Genomic DNA, 16,424 nt, shown 5'->3' on the forward strand with positions numbered 1-16,424 from the left:
CATTTGTTTATAAAAATATTTATAATGAAAATAGATAAATAATTATATAAAGCGGTGATTTACAGTTTTGATTCTGTCAACCAATTGAATTTTTGTGCTTTTCGATCAGCTGATGGATTTATTATTATATTTATCAAACTTGGTGACTCCTTTTCCTGCAAAACAATTATTAATTAGATGAATAATTATTTAATGAGCTAGTTTCAGTTTTAAAAAAAATAACTTTTGGGATTTTTATTTACTTATTATTATCTCAATGAAAAATATATAATTTTGGAAAAAACAAATGAGTCATTCCATATAAAATCGTCTGGTTGGCAAAGTCAACTGATTTTAGATTTTACTCTAACTCTAAGGAATGTTCCTTAAGATCCTAAAGAACAAAATTTATGCTCATTCAATTTTTATTAGCACCCTTTTTGCCTATGTGGATTAAGACTTTTAAAAAATGTCATTTTTATGCTTTATCAATTTCAGCTGTAAAAATTTCCCTATTTAGGATATCTATAAGTTTGAGGTGTCATTTTAAAGGGGAATGGTAATAGTTTTTATGTGACGGATGAAAATTTACTCAGTTTATACCTGTCATTAATGACACGGTGCTGAAAATAAGCGTTTTTTACTCAATTTTTGTGTTCTTTAACTGACTGTAGCATTTCGACTTTTTAACGTAAGCAACTAATGTTACTCAGAAATTAAGTGTACATATAATAAAAGAAATAAAGCCAAAAATAAACCCAAACAGCACCCTCTTTATACACAAAATCTTCGCTTGAACTTTTGAAATTAGTGTGCAGAGGGTTTATTTGAAGTAATAATTAACGTAATTTTTTCATGTAATAATTCAGTTATTTTGTTCACAATTGATAAATTTGCTAGTAAAAATTTATAACAAATTACATATTATCGTCTCATTTTCTTTTTCTATTGGTTACATTGTTACAAAATCTCTGCAAGCCATCGCTTTATATAAAAAGATTTGATTATACGAAAAAAAAAACGGCGCTACAATAAGACGCAGTCCTGTGGGAGCAACAGGACAAAATCCCGTTGCAGCAATAAAGTTAATTATTACTTCAAATAAACCCACTGCACATTTACGAAGAATGAAAATAACAAAACGAGCTTTGCAGACATTTGAAGTTGAAGTTAAGAACTGAAGATCTTGTGAATTTTATATTTTCATCTCGCAGTCAACACGTTCATTTTGTAGCCTGAATTATAGAATTTTTAGAAATTTCAAAAGTTCAAGCGAAGATTTTGTAAATAAAGAGAGGGCTGTTTGGGTTTATTTTTGGCTTTATTTCTTCTATGATATGTACACTTAATTTCTAAGTAACATTAGTTGCTTACGTTAAAAAGTCGAAATGCTACAGTCAGTTAAAGAACACAAAAATTGAGTAAAAAACGCTTATTTTCAGCACCGTGTCATTAATGACAGGTATAAACTGAGTAAATTTTTATCCGTCACATAAAAACTATTACCATCCCCCTTTAAAATGACACCTCAAATTTATAGATATCCTAAATAGGGAAATTTTTACAGCTGAAATTGATAAAGCATAAAAATGACATTTTTTAAAAGTCTTAATTCACATAGGCAAAAATGGGTGCTAATAAAAATTGAATGGGCGTAAATTTTGTTCTTTAGGATCTTAAGGAATAGTCCCTTAGAGTTAAAGCAAAATCTCAAACAGGCCAGCTACAATTTTTTTTTCATTTTCAGACGATTTCCGATGGAATACAAAAAAGTTTCATATAGTTTTTTTCTAAAATTCATAGTTCATTCAATAATTACAATTCTGAAAACTAATACATTTATTATTTAATTTATTTTTAAATTACCACAAAATTTTCAAACTTAAAAAGCTTCTAAAATTCGAAATATTTATTTCAGAAAAAAACTCACCAAGACCTTTTTTACAGAAAATTTTCTGTCCAATAAAAAAGTCTACACAATTTTTTACCTATCTTTAATACTTGTCACTAAATCATCGAAAGGACTTCGAAAATTACAAATTTCAACCTTCCTCCTTTTTCAAAATTTCATTTATCTTATAAAACCTCTTAGACAAAAATTTTACCTTCAATGCATTTGTTAACGCTGATCGAATATCACCAACACTCCTACAAAAATATCCCTTCCTCCCAAATAGACCCATCAAATTCTCATAATGAGTTTCTGCGGTTAAACAAAACGGCGGAGTCCTAAAATATTAAAATTAATCGCCATCAACCTCAATAATTCCCAAATAATAATACAAATAAATATTTTTACTCACACATCAGCAGGCTCACCAAGACTTTGAATCTTCTCAAAAACTTCTTTTTCAACTCCTCCATAAATTCCATTATTATTTATAATTATAATTATAATTGGCAATTTATATCTACCAAAAATATTAACTAATCAATAATTTACACGAGTAACCTGTTTAAATAAAATTTCTTTCATTATGATTTTAAATCTGAATTTCACTTGAAAATTGCTATTGTGACGTGAATCAAACTTTTATCATGAATTGATGCCGATAATTTTCAAACAGGACAAGAAATACAAGCAGGATTTATTGATTAGATTTTACGATAAAGAGTTTATAATAAGATTAATTAGAACCCAGACAGCATTCAAGTCGAAATGACTGCTTTACGACGTCTTTTTGAAGACGTCCTCAAGCAGTCTTATAATGACTTCTTAAAGATATCATTTTTAAAAACTCTTAATTAAGAGTTCTTGAAGACTCCATAAATAAGACGTCCGTTTTGTAACGTCTAAATGTATTCTTTTTTAAACTTCTTTATGAAGTCAAAATTAGGAGCTCTTTAAAGACGTCATGGTAAATTCATACTGAAGTCTTATTTTCTTAACATCGAAATCATTTTGAAGATGATAAAGAAGAAAAATATAAAAAAAAATCAATTTCTTGAAAAAAAAAAAAAAAATTGAAAAAAATTTTTTTCATCAATTTTTTTCACGAATTACTGTTTTTGATTGAAGAAATGAAGCTTGTCGCTAAAAAAAACTTTTTGACATTGAAGAAATGATTGAAAACCAAAGAATCGCTAATCATGCGATTTTTGGCTAAATCGATAAATCTAAAGCTTTGGGACACTAAGAAAGAAAAACCGCAGCACTTTCAAATTTTCAGGGTTTTTTCAGGACACTTTGAGGTTGAAAAAAAAAAACGACAGTATCTTTTGTTCATCCGTTATATCCAAAGTTATAGCAAGATTTCCGAATATCCTTAAATATGCGAATTTTGACCTGTTTTTTAATAAACATTATCGCTTCAAAAAAAATGTTTCTATCAAAAGCCACTAATTTTGCCTTATAGAGAATGTTTTGCAGTTTTCAAAACCATACTTCCATTCTCTGTACGACCAATACGTCCGGAGTTATTGATTATCAAAGCCAAAATGGACTTTTTTGCTTTGATCAATGATAACTCGGCGCCAAATCGTCGTAGAGACTTTTGTAGGTCGCCAAATTAAAGGGCATAAAATTTCCTAAAAGTCATAAGGTCGGATTATCAAAAAAAATTTATTGAAGCCCATAGACTTGTTGGAAGACGAGCAAAAATTTTGAAATTTTTTTTTCGTCAACTTTTTTAAGATTACTCCGGAACCGTGCATGATAAAAAAATTTGAGGTCCAGATCTGAAAACTAGAAACTTGAGGGCTACCATTTGGTTTTTTTTTCTTCTACGACCATTTTTCACCGAGTTACAGCATGTTGAAAATCACCCAAAAATTTCGAATTTTTTTTCTATCCCTTAATTTTTGTGACCAGTGTATTTATCGAAATAATCTTAAATTTTTATGAAAATCATGATAAGATAATTATGACAAATATTTTTTTTTTTTTTTAAACATATTTATAACAAGTTGTTAGGTTGAATTTATGATGAAATTCATATTTGTATCAAAACTTTAATTTCACAGTAAAATTCAGATTAAGTTCATGATAAAAGAAAGTTTTTTTGTTTTTACACGAGTAACTGATTAATTAATTAAAAAATACCTAAACATAGTTTCTATCTCCATAGCAGAAAATCCAAAAGCACTATCACCTTCAACACATATTATTCTCTTATCTGATTGAGTGTCTTTACAATAAAGTGCAGCAGCAATTGCAAATCCTAGACCCACTCCCATTGTACCAAAGGTACCAGCGTCTAATCTATGACGTGGTTTGCTGTTTAATAAAATTGTACGGCCTATATCCATCGTGTTAGCACCTTCTGAGCAAATAATGCTGTCTGAAATAATAATCAGTGATTTTCCAAATACTTACAAAAATTCATTATTATTTTTAATCAACTTAGAAAAAAAAAGACCTATGGGAATAATTTCTTGGATGTGTTTGAAAACAACGTAGTAATTTAGTGGCACTGAAGTGTCTCTGGCCATTAATTCTAGAGTTTGTTTGTTTTTTTCCATGTCATTTTTTAATTTAACCCACCAGGCGCTTGTTTTATTCACATGAAATTGTTTTTTTTTTAAAGCCTCCGTTAGCAAGTGGACTGTTGGCTTTATGTCTGCTTGGATTGCTACTTTTGATGCTATCGAGTTGTGTAATTCTTCGGCGCAGATGTCTACCTGTTTATAATGTAATTTATATTAAGAGAAGAAAGTATATAAGTAATTTTTTTGAGTAGATTTACAATAGAGTGATTTTAATAAAATTTTTTTTTGAGAACTTAACTATTGAAGTAGAGAGAAAATAGTATATTACACAACTAGGGAAGTAAAGTAAGAAATGTCTCAGATCACATGTAATTGTTGGCCGAGGCAAAGCGGAAAACGGCAACTTCGTTTTGCACAGCGGGACGAAAGTTGACGCTTTCCGCCCGGAGGTGAGAAAAATATAAAACTTAAGAAATCATAAAATAAAAAATTTTAAGCTATCACTTCTATAAACATATCTTCACTTTTATTAAACGAAAAAAATTGATTCAAGTCAATTTATAAATTTTCTCAAGTACTTTAAGTTTTGACAAAATCAGGTTTTCCAGGTTTTTGTCTTAAACATAGAAAAATTTATGAAAAATAAAAATTTTTATTGCTAGATTATAAAGTTATACATTGAGACTCATTCTTTTTTTTTGTGTTTAAAGTTTGTGTTTGAGAGAAAAACTCGGACAAAAATTATTACCAACCTACCTTAATGTAAAAAAGAAATTTATCAAAACTAACTCATAATTTTTTAAACCATTGCCCATTGTCTTTGAAATTTCAAAAATTTCCTACCTGAATAATTTTAACTTGAGAATGAAACCGCGGTGGACGTCCAAAATGTAACATCCAATTTAACCTAGCACCAAGTAACAAAATAACATCAGCATGTAATAATGCGGTAGTTCTAGCACTGGAAACACAGTGATGATCATTGTCATCAACAACACCTTTGCCCATTGGTGTTGGCAAAAACGGTAAATGTGTAGCCTTTATCAAATTATTTATTTCATTTTCCGCAAGACAATAAGCAGCACCTATCAACAATTTATGACTATGAAATTAAACAAACCTTATGAATTAAAAAATACCTTTTCCGATGATAACTAAAGGACGTGACGCATTCATCAATAAATTAGCGGCCTCATCAACAAGTAGCGGTCCTGGAAAAGTAATCGGTGGTTCTGGACATCTAATTACATTAACTATTTTATTTTCTTCTACTTGTTCTTTGAGTAAAGTAGCTGGTAAATCAATAAATGTGACACCAGGTCTTCCGTAAGTTGATAAACGTACAGCTTTTTCAATATGCTGAGGAATTAATCCCGCTGAAGGTGGTCGTGCTACGTATTTACAGTAAAGTCGAGATGCTTCGACTTGTGGATACTCTTGGAATCCTCCTAATCCTTCGTGATCTTCTGAACATGAACCTGCTAATACAATCAATGGCCTTTCATCCAAAAAGAAAATGAAAAAGGGTTTAAATAATTAATAATGAGCTAGTTGATGATAAAATTATTTATAGTTACCAGCAATTTATTTGAGCATTAGCCATACCACCGATTACGTGCAATAATCCTGGACCAGATACACACAAAACAACTGCGGGCTTTCCTGTTTATTGATTTGAATATTTGCTCTAGTTAACTTATGTTTAGTTTATTTGGATGTCTCATTGTAAAAGTTAATTAATAAAATTACTTGTTAAGTAACCGTAGGCTTGTGCGGCATAACAAGCTGCTTGCTCGTTTCTAAATCCTAAATATTTTAATCCATTAGCTTGCAGTGACATCGCTAATTCGATTACTGGATGTCCCATTATTCCAAAGACATAAGTAAGACCCTAGAGATTTTTATTTTGTATTTTCGTTTAAATTAGATTAGTTGTGAATTAAATTGATTGTTACTATAAGATGAAAATATTTAAAAATATCTATATATTTATATTATTTCAATCCAAAGGCAAACAATTAAATTAATTAAAAATGATAAGTTCTTTTTTTCCTGTACAATGGACGATAAGAGAAAGAAAAATTAAATGCAAGAAAACTTTTTTTCTTGATTTTTAATACTTGAGACTAAAAATTACTAAAATGAAGTATAATATTTCTTATTTTAATAACAAACGCTTTAACCTACACGGAGAAAAAAGTATAATAAAAATTACAATATTATAGTAAACTTTATTAACAGATATGAAAAAATACATTCTGTATTGTAATTATTACTAAACGTTTAGTAAAATTTACTAGTTAGTAAAAATTACATAATAAGATATTAAAAGTTACTATGCGTGATATATTTTTTGCTAAGACGATTAAATTTTTTAATATTTATATAGTAAATTTTACTATAAGTACTATTAATAAATACAAATTTAAGAAAGTAAATTTTCTAATACAATATAGGATTTGTTACTATACAAAGTATTAAAAATTACTATACGCAATGTTTTTTTGCTAACACGATTATATTTTTTTACTATTTGTATAGTAAATTCTACTATGTATCGATAAAATTAAAAGTTGGTGGGGATAGCATATACAAATATGTATGTATTACAAGTTCTAAAACTTTTGTCTAATAGTCTAGTCGATAAGTTGAAAATGGTCGAAAATAGAGATACTGCCCTTAAAATTAGGTGCGATAGCTCATTGGATCCGGAATGACGTCTAGAAAAATGTGCCAAAAAATTGTATTAGCACATAAAAAATTGCAAAAGTTATAAACAAATTAAGATGAAAAAAAACAGGCTTTTCGTTTTTTGCCAATATTTCATAAACTATTAATATTTAAGAAATCTAACAAAATGATTCTTAAAGAGGAGGAAATTTCCAAAATAAAACTCCTACTTCCCGGATTTCTATCTCCATTATTTATAATTTTAATTTAACGCTGAAAATGGGTCTCCGCGCGACATTCTTACGTTGCGCGCGCAGCGTCAAAGGCGAGTACGACACATTAATTAATTTATTTAAGGTATTAAATATTTTTTTTTTAATTTTAAAAAATTATGGTGTATTCTGAACACTTGAAATAATTTATTCCCGTTGGAAATTTTACTTAAAGTTAATTTTTCAACAAGTTGAACGATTGTTAACTAACAAAATTTTCTCGAACTTACGTTTTCATTGTAAATGAGAAAAAATGTTTAAATAATTGTCGTATAAATTTTTCGCTTCGTGGAGCCTTTCTTACATACATACTCAACAAGATCACGCGATAAAAGTTAAAAAAATATTCATACTTTGTTTATAATAATTTTTGTACTTGAACAAAAACTGAAAAATCCAAGTAATGTTGCTAAAAAAATTTTTTTTTTTATTAATCATCATATTATCGTTCTTTCATTAGTACAAGATATCAATTGATTTGCAAGAAAATTTTTTTCCGTCATTTGTTGATAAATTTTTTATAAACAAATTGATTATTTCAATATTTTAAAAAAATTTTTTTTCACAAATTCATTCTATTAGAAATATTATGATTTTTAAATAAAAAATTTTTCCTTAATAACAATTTTTAATTGTTTATAATCGTTTTATTTATATTTCGATGGTTTAAATAATTAGTTAAGAAATTATTTTTTATCTAAAAATCATAATTGACAGTCCTCTATAAAGTAACAAAAAAAAAATTTTTTTTTATCAACAATTTCATTGTTTATTAACATACCAATTTGTTATAAACAAATTTTCAACTTTGTTATATTTTTTTTCTGAATCTTATAAAATTTACAAATACGACTACATATAACAAAGTATAGAAAAAAATTTTTTTCAATTTTTTATTGTACTTTTAAAAAATACATGCTACAAAAGTTGCAGCGGCTGCTTCATTTGTCTATTAAAAAACTAATATAACTTTTAAACTATTAGAGATACGAAAATAAACATTCTGGCCGATTTTATAAAGGATTTAACGATCTTTCAAATGAGCTATTATAAAAATTTTTAGTCATTGCTGATCTATTGTTATGCGCATTTGTTTATAAAAAAGGATATTTTTTTCCATGTTTTTCGAACTTTCGTGACTTCTAACTTTTTAAATAATGCAAAAACGGTTATAGACCTTCAAGGCAAAAGATCAGCAATGACTAAAAATTTTTATAATAGCTCATTTGAAAGATCGTTAAATCCTTTATAAAATCGGCCAGAATGTTTATTTTCGTATCTCTAATAGTTTAAAAGTTATATTAGTTTTTTAATAGACAAATGAAGCAGCCGCTGCAACTTTTGTAGCATGTATTTTTTAAAAGTACAATAAAAAATTGAAAAAAATTTTTTTCTATACTTTGTTATATGTAGTCGTATTTGTAAATTTTATAAGATTCAGAAAAAAAATATAACAAAGTTGAAAATTTGTTTATAACAAATTGGTATGTTAATAAACAATGAAATTGTTGATAAAAAAAAATTTTTTTTTTGTTACTTTATAGAGGACTGTCAATTATGATTTTTAGATAAAAAATAATTTCTTAACTAATTATTTAAACCATCGAAATATAAATAAAACGATTATAAACAATTAAAAATTGTTATTAAGGAAAAATTTTTTATTTAAAAATCATAATATTTCTAATAGAATGAATTTGTGAAAAAAAATTTTTTTAAAATATTGAAATAATCAATTTGTTTATAAAAAATTTATCAACAAATGACGGAAAAAAATTTTCTTGCAAATCAATTGATATCTTGTACTAATGAAAGAACGATAATATGATGATTAATAAAAAAAAAAATTTTTTTAGCAACATTACTTGGATTTTTCAGTTTTTGTTCAAGTACAAAAATTATTATAAACAAAGTATGAATATTTTTTTAACTTTTATCGCGTGATCTTGTTGAGTATGTATGTAAGAAAGGCTCCACGAAGCGAAAAATTTATACGACAATTATTTAAACATTTTTTCTCATTTACAATGAAAACGTAAGTTCGAGAAAATTTTGTTAGTTAACAATCGTTCAACTTGTTGAAAAATTAACTTTAAGTAAAATTTCCAACGGGAATAAATTATTTCAAGTGTTCAGAATACACCATAATTTTTTAAAATTAAAAAAAAAATATTTAATACCTTAAATAAATTAATTAATGTGTCGTACTCGCCTTTGACGCTGCGCGCGCAACGTAAGAATGTCGCGCGGAGACCCATTTTCAGCGTTAAATTAAAATTATAAATAATGGAGATAGAAATCCGGGAAGTAGGAGTTTTATTTTGGAAATTTCCTCCTCTTTAAGAATCATTTTGTTAGATTTCTTAAATATTAATAGTTTATGAAATATTGGCAAAAAACGAAAAGCCTGTTTTTTTTCATCTTAATTTGTTTATAACTTTTGCAATTTTTTATGTGCTAATACAATTTTTTGGCACATTTTTCTAGACGTCATTCCGGATCCAATGAGCTATCGCACCTAATTTTAAGGGCAGTATCTCTATTTTCGACCATTTTCAACTTATCGACTAGACTATAAAGGAGACATCGGGCTGTCAGACATAGGAAAGGACTCGCTTGCGGGAGATCAGGGTTCGAATCTCGGTTAAAACAAGTGATTTTTTAAAAAACAAAAATCGACACCAACACCAATACAGATGACATAAATAACAATAATAATCAAAATTATAGCAATAATAATAAAAAGTTTAAAAGCTAATAAAAATTTAATTTAATTTTTTTCCATTCTAATATAGTAAAATTTACTAAATATAACTAAAAATTAATATGCAATATAGGAGATTTTCCATAACCAGTATATGAGAAATTACTAAACGAATTGTAAAATATGTTTATCTGCTTATGAATTTTTCATATAAATCATAAGCGTTTCAAGATTACTATCCAAATTTAGTAATTATTCTCATATTCTTTAGTAAAATTTACTATATTTTTTTCTCCGTGTACGCATAAATTTCTACATGCAATACATTTTTATTACAATTAGGGAAATATTTTCTTGGCACTATCCAGGTAAAAGTATACTTGAATTAAGAATTTTTTCTTGGAAATATACATAATTTTCTTTCAGCGTAAGTAAAACATAAAAAAAAATTAATATACTAAATGAATCATTTATTTGAAAAACCCTATAAGTCAAGAAAACAAAATTTTTCAGGAAACACAAAAAACATTTTTTTGGAAAAACTTGACATTAAAATAATAAATAAATAATTGAATACAATAAAGTAAGCGTCTCTGAAAAAGATTCCAACAAGAAAAATTTAATTTTTTAACTGAAACTACTTAAAAAAATTATTTAAAGTTGATTGACTTATGGGGTTTCTCAACAAAACAGAAAAAAAAAGTTATAAAATCATTGTTTCTTAAAAAGTTTCCACTCAAATCATTTATTACACTGATAAAATGAAGTATTAAATATGTAGTTTAACTCTGAAACTCAGAAATTACAAAAAATTATAATTAATTTAAACATTTCAATTAGTCTTATAACAGTCAACAATAAAACAACAATTTAAATTAATTTCCCAAAAAAGCGCGAATTTTAAGTAAAAAAAAAAAGTTATTTTTGTAAAACTAAAAATGCATATGTTTATTTAAGTCATTGACTTATGTGGTTTCTTAATTAAATGAAATTGGTGTCACTCCGTTAATTTTTTTTTAAACGATGATTTGATGCATATTTTGATTGATTTCTATTGAGGGACATCCAAAGAACCCAAAAATGCAAAAAACCCAATTTCGTAAAAAACATGACTTATGGGGTTTCTCAAATTAACGATTCAAATATATCTTTTTTGACTGATCTTTACAGTAAAAATAAGCATTAGTAACTTGTAGTGAATTAATATTTTGATGTTATAAAATGGAATAATATAAACTTAAAAACTTTTTTTTTTTTTGGAAACTATTAAAAATAATTTATAATTAATCACCCAAGAAAACATAATAAAAAATTGATTTCTTCAGTATGTTTAAAAATTTGTATTTACTATATATTATTTTTAAAACACAAAAATAAATAACTAAAATAATTGAGAATTAGAAATTTATTTTTTTTGGTGTGAGATTAGGGTTATCAACTCAATTTTTTTTTAACTTTGTACATACAAAATAAAATCCCAAGCTTTTTAAAAAAAAAATACCTGGTCAACTGAAACTTTTAAATATCCTAATAAAATAAACAAATTTGTTGCGGAGTTTTTTTTTAATGAACTGCATTTTTTGTTTTTATTGAAACAAACTACATATTTTGGTTTTTACTGAAGTGGATTAATTTTTAATCATTATGAGCAACTTTTTGCTAATAATAATAATTTTGTCATTGATGAATAATTTTTTAAATTAAATTTACGTTTCTTTATCTTGAAGATATTTTTTAACACAATCATGAAAATAAAAATTTTTTTTAATTGAAAATATTCTAGCAATCGGACTGGGTTTTAGTGTGCTCTTTTTTTGTCCACTGATAAAAAAGTTTAGCTGCTAAACAATGTTTTATTATTTTGTATCTAAAAGCTATATGTTTATGTACAAAGAACTGCCTCGGACATTTCAAAAAACCATAATATGTCCGGAAAAATATGGATGAATGGTAACCCGTTTCGGTATTCATCCACCTTACAGTAAGATAGATACTAAAAATCGCAAATTCTGTATTTGATTACTCTCTCAAAAAAAAAAAAAAAAAATAACATTCTGAATAAAATTAATTTCAGTAAAATGTGAACATTTCAAACTAATGTTTTACTGTATGATAGACATTAAATTTAGGATGGCCACAAATCGGGAATATCGGGAATTTAATTGCGACCATTTAAAATTAAGAAATTCTTCAGTAATACACTAGTAACAAACATTAAGGGATATTGGAAACATTCAAAATTTTTAAGCGATTTCAAACAGGCTGTAACTTGAAGGAAAATAGTCGTACAACCAAAACAAAAAAAAAAATTGTAGCTTCAAGTGTCGTGTTTTCTGATCTAGTCTGGAATTTTTTTTTCTTATGCATGGTTCCGGAGTAATCCGTAGAAAACCATCGAAAAAAAAATTTTTAACAAATTTTTATCGATAATTATGATTGATATTTCATTACTCAGGAACCGTTTATGAAAAAATTCAAGACCAGATCAGAAAACTAAACACTTGAAGCTACAATTTGTCTTTTTTGTTTATGTTGTACAACTATTTTCATTCGAGTTACAGAGATCAGATTCAATTATTAACAATGAAAATATTGTCAAAACTTTGAATATCTTATTGATACGAATAAAATTTCTGAATCAGGGAAAAATGTGAAAAACTTTACTGGAAAATTGGGAAATATGAAATTTAAAAATCATTTTTTTGTGATGAGTGTAAATGTAGCAGACACCAGACGAATTTTAAATTGTTAATAAATAGAGTAAATAATTAATAAAATAAAATTTGAAAATTAATGAGTGCATTTTTTATAAATTTTATTTTTTTAATTGTTTACTCTATTTACTTATAATTTTAAAGTTGTCTGATGTCTGCTGCATTCACACTCATTTCTTTGTGGCCACCTTGAAATTAAAAAAAAAATTGTTTTCAATTACATAGTTTTTATAAAAAATATCTCAATACTTAAACTTCAGTATTCACCAAATATTTTTCTTTTTATTAAAATAATTAACCAAAATAAGGTTTTTTCTATTCTTTGTATTAGCAAATAATTTTTTCAATTAACTTTCTTATATAATATCATAACCTCTAAGTGAATATTTATTTATTTTCTTTTTGTTAATCTCTATCAATCATTTACAGTTAAAACGTCCAGTCCAAATTTCCTCATCTACGTTGTATTTAAGTTTATTACCTGGTGTTTGAGGGACTCAGAAATAATTTGATTACCGTCCTTCATTATAACTTAAATTGTTAACTCGGTTAAAACTTTTAGCAAAACTGATCCCACAAATTATTTATGTAAATACTTATTTAAATCTATCGTATGTGATTGTTATTCAATAGTAATTTTTAATCATTATAATATTTTATGGAATGACACTAATTTTTATTATTTATCTACATACGTATTTCAGGGTACCCAGACTTTTTCTTCCGACCGTAGCCGACCCACGGCGCTAAACTCGCTCAAAGTCGCCGCGATGAATTTAAATAATAACAACCAAACAAAATTTTTTTATGAACAATTCATTAAGAATTTTTTTATTATTCTTTTTTAAATATTCATTTTTCATTAAACAAATAATTAAATTAGAGAATAAAATTTAAATAAACTTTATAGAGGAACATATAATATATGGGTCATTCCACCAAATAAAATTATTTTTAGGGGGGAAACCATCGTCGATTTGGTTCAAACTTTGTGGAGTCGTTCTATATATTAAAAAAAATATTCTCTGAAAATTTGAGCCTTTTATATGCAGCTGTTTCAAAGTTATGATTTTTTGAATTTTTTAAAAATTTTTGTTTTCAACTTTTTCATTCATTTTTTTAAAGGAAAAAATTAAAAAAAAAAAATGAGCACATAACAGTTTTTCGTAGGAAAAATTCTCAGCTTTCCAATAAAAATATCCATTTTATATTTTATGTTACAGAAGACTTTTTAAAATTCGATTAAAGACGAAAAATGATTTTTATGACTATGCGGCGCTTGATACCCGATGAAAAAAGATTTTGTCTTATCATATATGATCATGCATAATCGTCTATATATGATCAGATCCAAAAATTGGCCAGGTCTGATCATTCATAACTTGATCTGTTCATACATGACCATATATGATTATATATAATCATGCATAAACGAATATAATCATTTTTAGAATCTCATTTAGAATATCTGTAAATTATTAATTAAGTAGTTTAATTAGAATTTATTGTCTTCATCAATATAAATGTCGGTTAAAATTAAATAAAAAAAAAAAAACATTATTAACCATTAGCTATTATTTTACTTCGAGGTCACCCGTCCAATTAATGTCCCACGTCGATGTTGCTTAACTTTTGTTATCGATGGTTTGTAGTCTGATCCTCTAGTCTGTTGTACACTTACAATTACGAAACGTTTATGGCATTACTTAACTCAAATAATCAAATTGGTACATCCTAAGTAAATAATACACCTAACGATGAATTTCGTTTTGTACATAAAATACAATAGAATTCATTAGATACATATAATCCAATCTATTTATCTATAAACTTATAAATATTCGGATATCAATCCATATCGATTTATACTTTTAAATTGCTGCCAAAATCTTTAAATATTTTCTAAGTATTGGGGATTTAAGTTTGATTGATAGTTGACTTAATAAAAATTTAATTACATTGATATTGAAAAATTGTCATATTATTTAATATATATTTATTAGGGTGAGCCAAAAAAACCAACCTATCGAATTTACGTCTTAGAAAGCACCTATATATCTAGAAAAAAATTCTCCCATTGGGCAAAATTTTTAGCTCAATTTTAAAAGGTGTCGGTAGCCATCTGAAATTTCCTATGTAAATAACATGCAAAAAAATTTTTTTGATTAAAAATATTATAACTTTTGAACCATGTGAGACAAAAATTCGGCTCTAGAATATTCTTGAAGGGAATTAAATTTCTTAAAAGAAAGTCCTGGGAGTCGAATTTGTAAACTTGATATCTCGTATACTAACAGGCTATCAAAGTCTAGAGTAAACAGAATCATACAAATGTAAGGTTTTATGTGGATTTTCCAAATACTTTTCTTTTATTGTGATCGATAACAAAATATTATTTGTTACAACGTGGATATTGTTGGTGATTTCATTGCACTACATGTAGGACAAATTTTCTCGTAGTATTGATATTTTTAATAATAAAACCTTAAATTTGTATGGTTCTGTTTACTCTAGACTTTGATGGCCTGTTAGTATATAAAATATCAAGTTTACAAATTCGACTCCTCGGACTTTTTTTAAAGAAATTCAATGCCCTACAAGAATATTCTAGAGCCAAATTTTTATCTCACACGGTTCAAAAGTTATAATATTTTTAATCAAAAAAGTTTGTTTTGCATGTTATTTAAATAGGAAATTTCAGATGGCTACCGACACCTTTTAAAATTGAGCTAAAAATTTTGCCCAATGGGTGAATTTTTTTCTCGATATACACGTCCTTTTTAAGACGTAAATTCGATAGGTTGGTTTTTTTGGCTCACCCTAATATATATATACATATATATATATATATATATATATATATATATATATATATATATATATATATATATATATATATATATATATATTTAAATATTTATAGGTTTCATATCAATGAAGTCTGATCAAATTTAATCATACATAGATATATATAAGTACATATAAGTTTATATCAGTCATGTCTGATCAGATCCAATCATATATAGGCCTATATCTAATTATATATGGCTTAGTATCAATCATGTCTGATCAGATCTAATCATGTATAGACTTATATATGATCATATATGAGGTTATAACAGCCAGGTATGGTTATATCTAATTATATATAGACTCATATATGATCAGATCGAATTATATATAAACTTATATCTAATCAGATCTGATCATATATAGACTCATATACAGGCTTATAACAGCCAGGTATGATCAGATCTAACTATATATAGACTTATATATAAATAGATCTGATCATATATATAGTCATGTATGATTATATATGGGGTTATAACAGCCAGGTATGATCATATCTAATTATACATAGACTCATATATGATCAGATCTGATCAGATCTAATTATATATAGTCTTATATATAATCAGATCTGATCATACATAGACTCATATGTGGGCTTATAAATGCCAGGTATGATCTGATCAAATTATGTATGGGGTCATATATAATTATATATGACCCCATATATAATCATGCATGATTATATATAACTTCATATATGATTATACATAATCATATATGATCATATATATGAACATATATAATCATATATGATTAGACAAAATCTTTTTTTCATCGGGTACATCTAATTTGATATTTTTT

General features: G+C 26.3%; 1 protein-coding gene across 2 annotated transcripts; it reads right to left on the reverse strand.

Moving 5' to 3' along the window:
• Positions 1-15: 15 nt before the first annotated feature.
• Positions 16-13,463, reverse strand: LOC130674493 (2-hydroxyacyl-CoA lyase 1). 2 transcript variants are annotated; one of them, XM_057479839.1, is made up of 10 exons: positions 13,249-13,463; positions 6,157-6,298; positions 5,985-6,069; positions 5,547-5,905; positions 5,251-5,492; positions 4,338-4,599; positions 4,022-4,259; positions 2,283-2,390; positions 2,085-2,208; positions 16-155 (listed from the first exon to the last, which is right to left on the reverse strand). In XM_057479839.1, the coding sequence occupies exons 1-10, from the start codon at positions 13,291-13,293 to the stop codon at positions 60-62; spliced, it is 1,701 nt and encodes a 566-aa protein (XP_057335822.1). In that variant the 5' UTR covers positions 13,294-13,463; the 3' UTR covers positions 16-59. The 2 variants fall into 2 exon arrangements, with proteins under 2 accessions (XP_057335822.1, XP_057335823.1); XM_057479840.1 differs by lacking the exon at positions 6,157-6,298 and having other exon boundaries at positions 13,249-13,462.
• Between the last annotated feature and the right edge of the window lie 2,961 nt (positions 13,464-16,424).

This window comes from Microplitis mediator, chromosome 9, assembly GCF_029852145.1.
Source record: "Microplitis mediator isolate UGA2020A chromosome 9, iyMicMedi2.1, whole genome shotgun sequence".
Lineage (NCBI taxonomy): Eukaryota > Metazoa > Arthropoda > Insecta > Hymenoptera > Braconidae > Microplitis > Microplitis mediator.

What these genes read in the sequence shown, in the direction of transcription:
- LOC130674493 (XM_057479839.1), bottom strand. Translation starts at nt 13,293, where the DNA reads ATGAAGGACGGTAATCAAATTATTTCTGAGTCCCTCAAACACCAG. An exon ending in CTGAGTCCCTCAAACACCAG is followed by an intron (nt 6,299 to 13,248) that starts GTAATAAACTTA and finishes AAAAATCTCTAG; the next exon opens with GGTCTTACTTATGTCTTTGG. An exon ending in TTTAGTTATCATCGGAAAAG is followed by an intron (nt 5,493 to 5,546) that starts GTATTTTTTAAT and finishes AATTGTTGATAG; the next exon opens with GTGCTGCTTATTGTCTTGCG.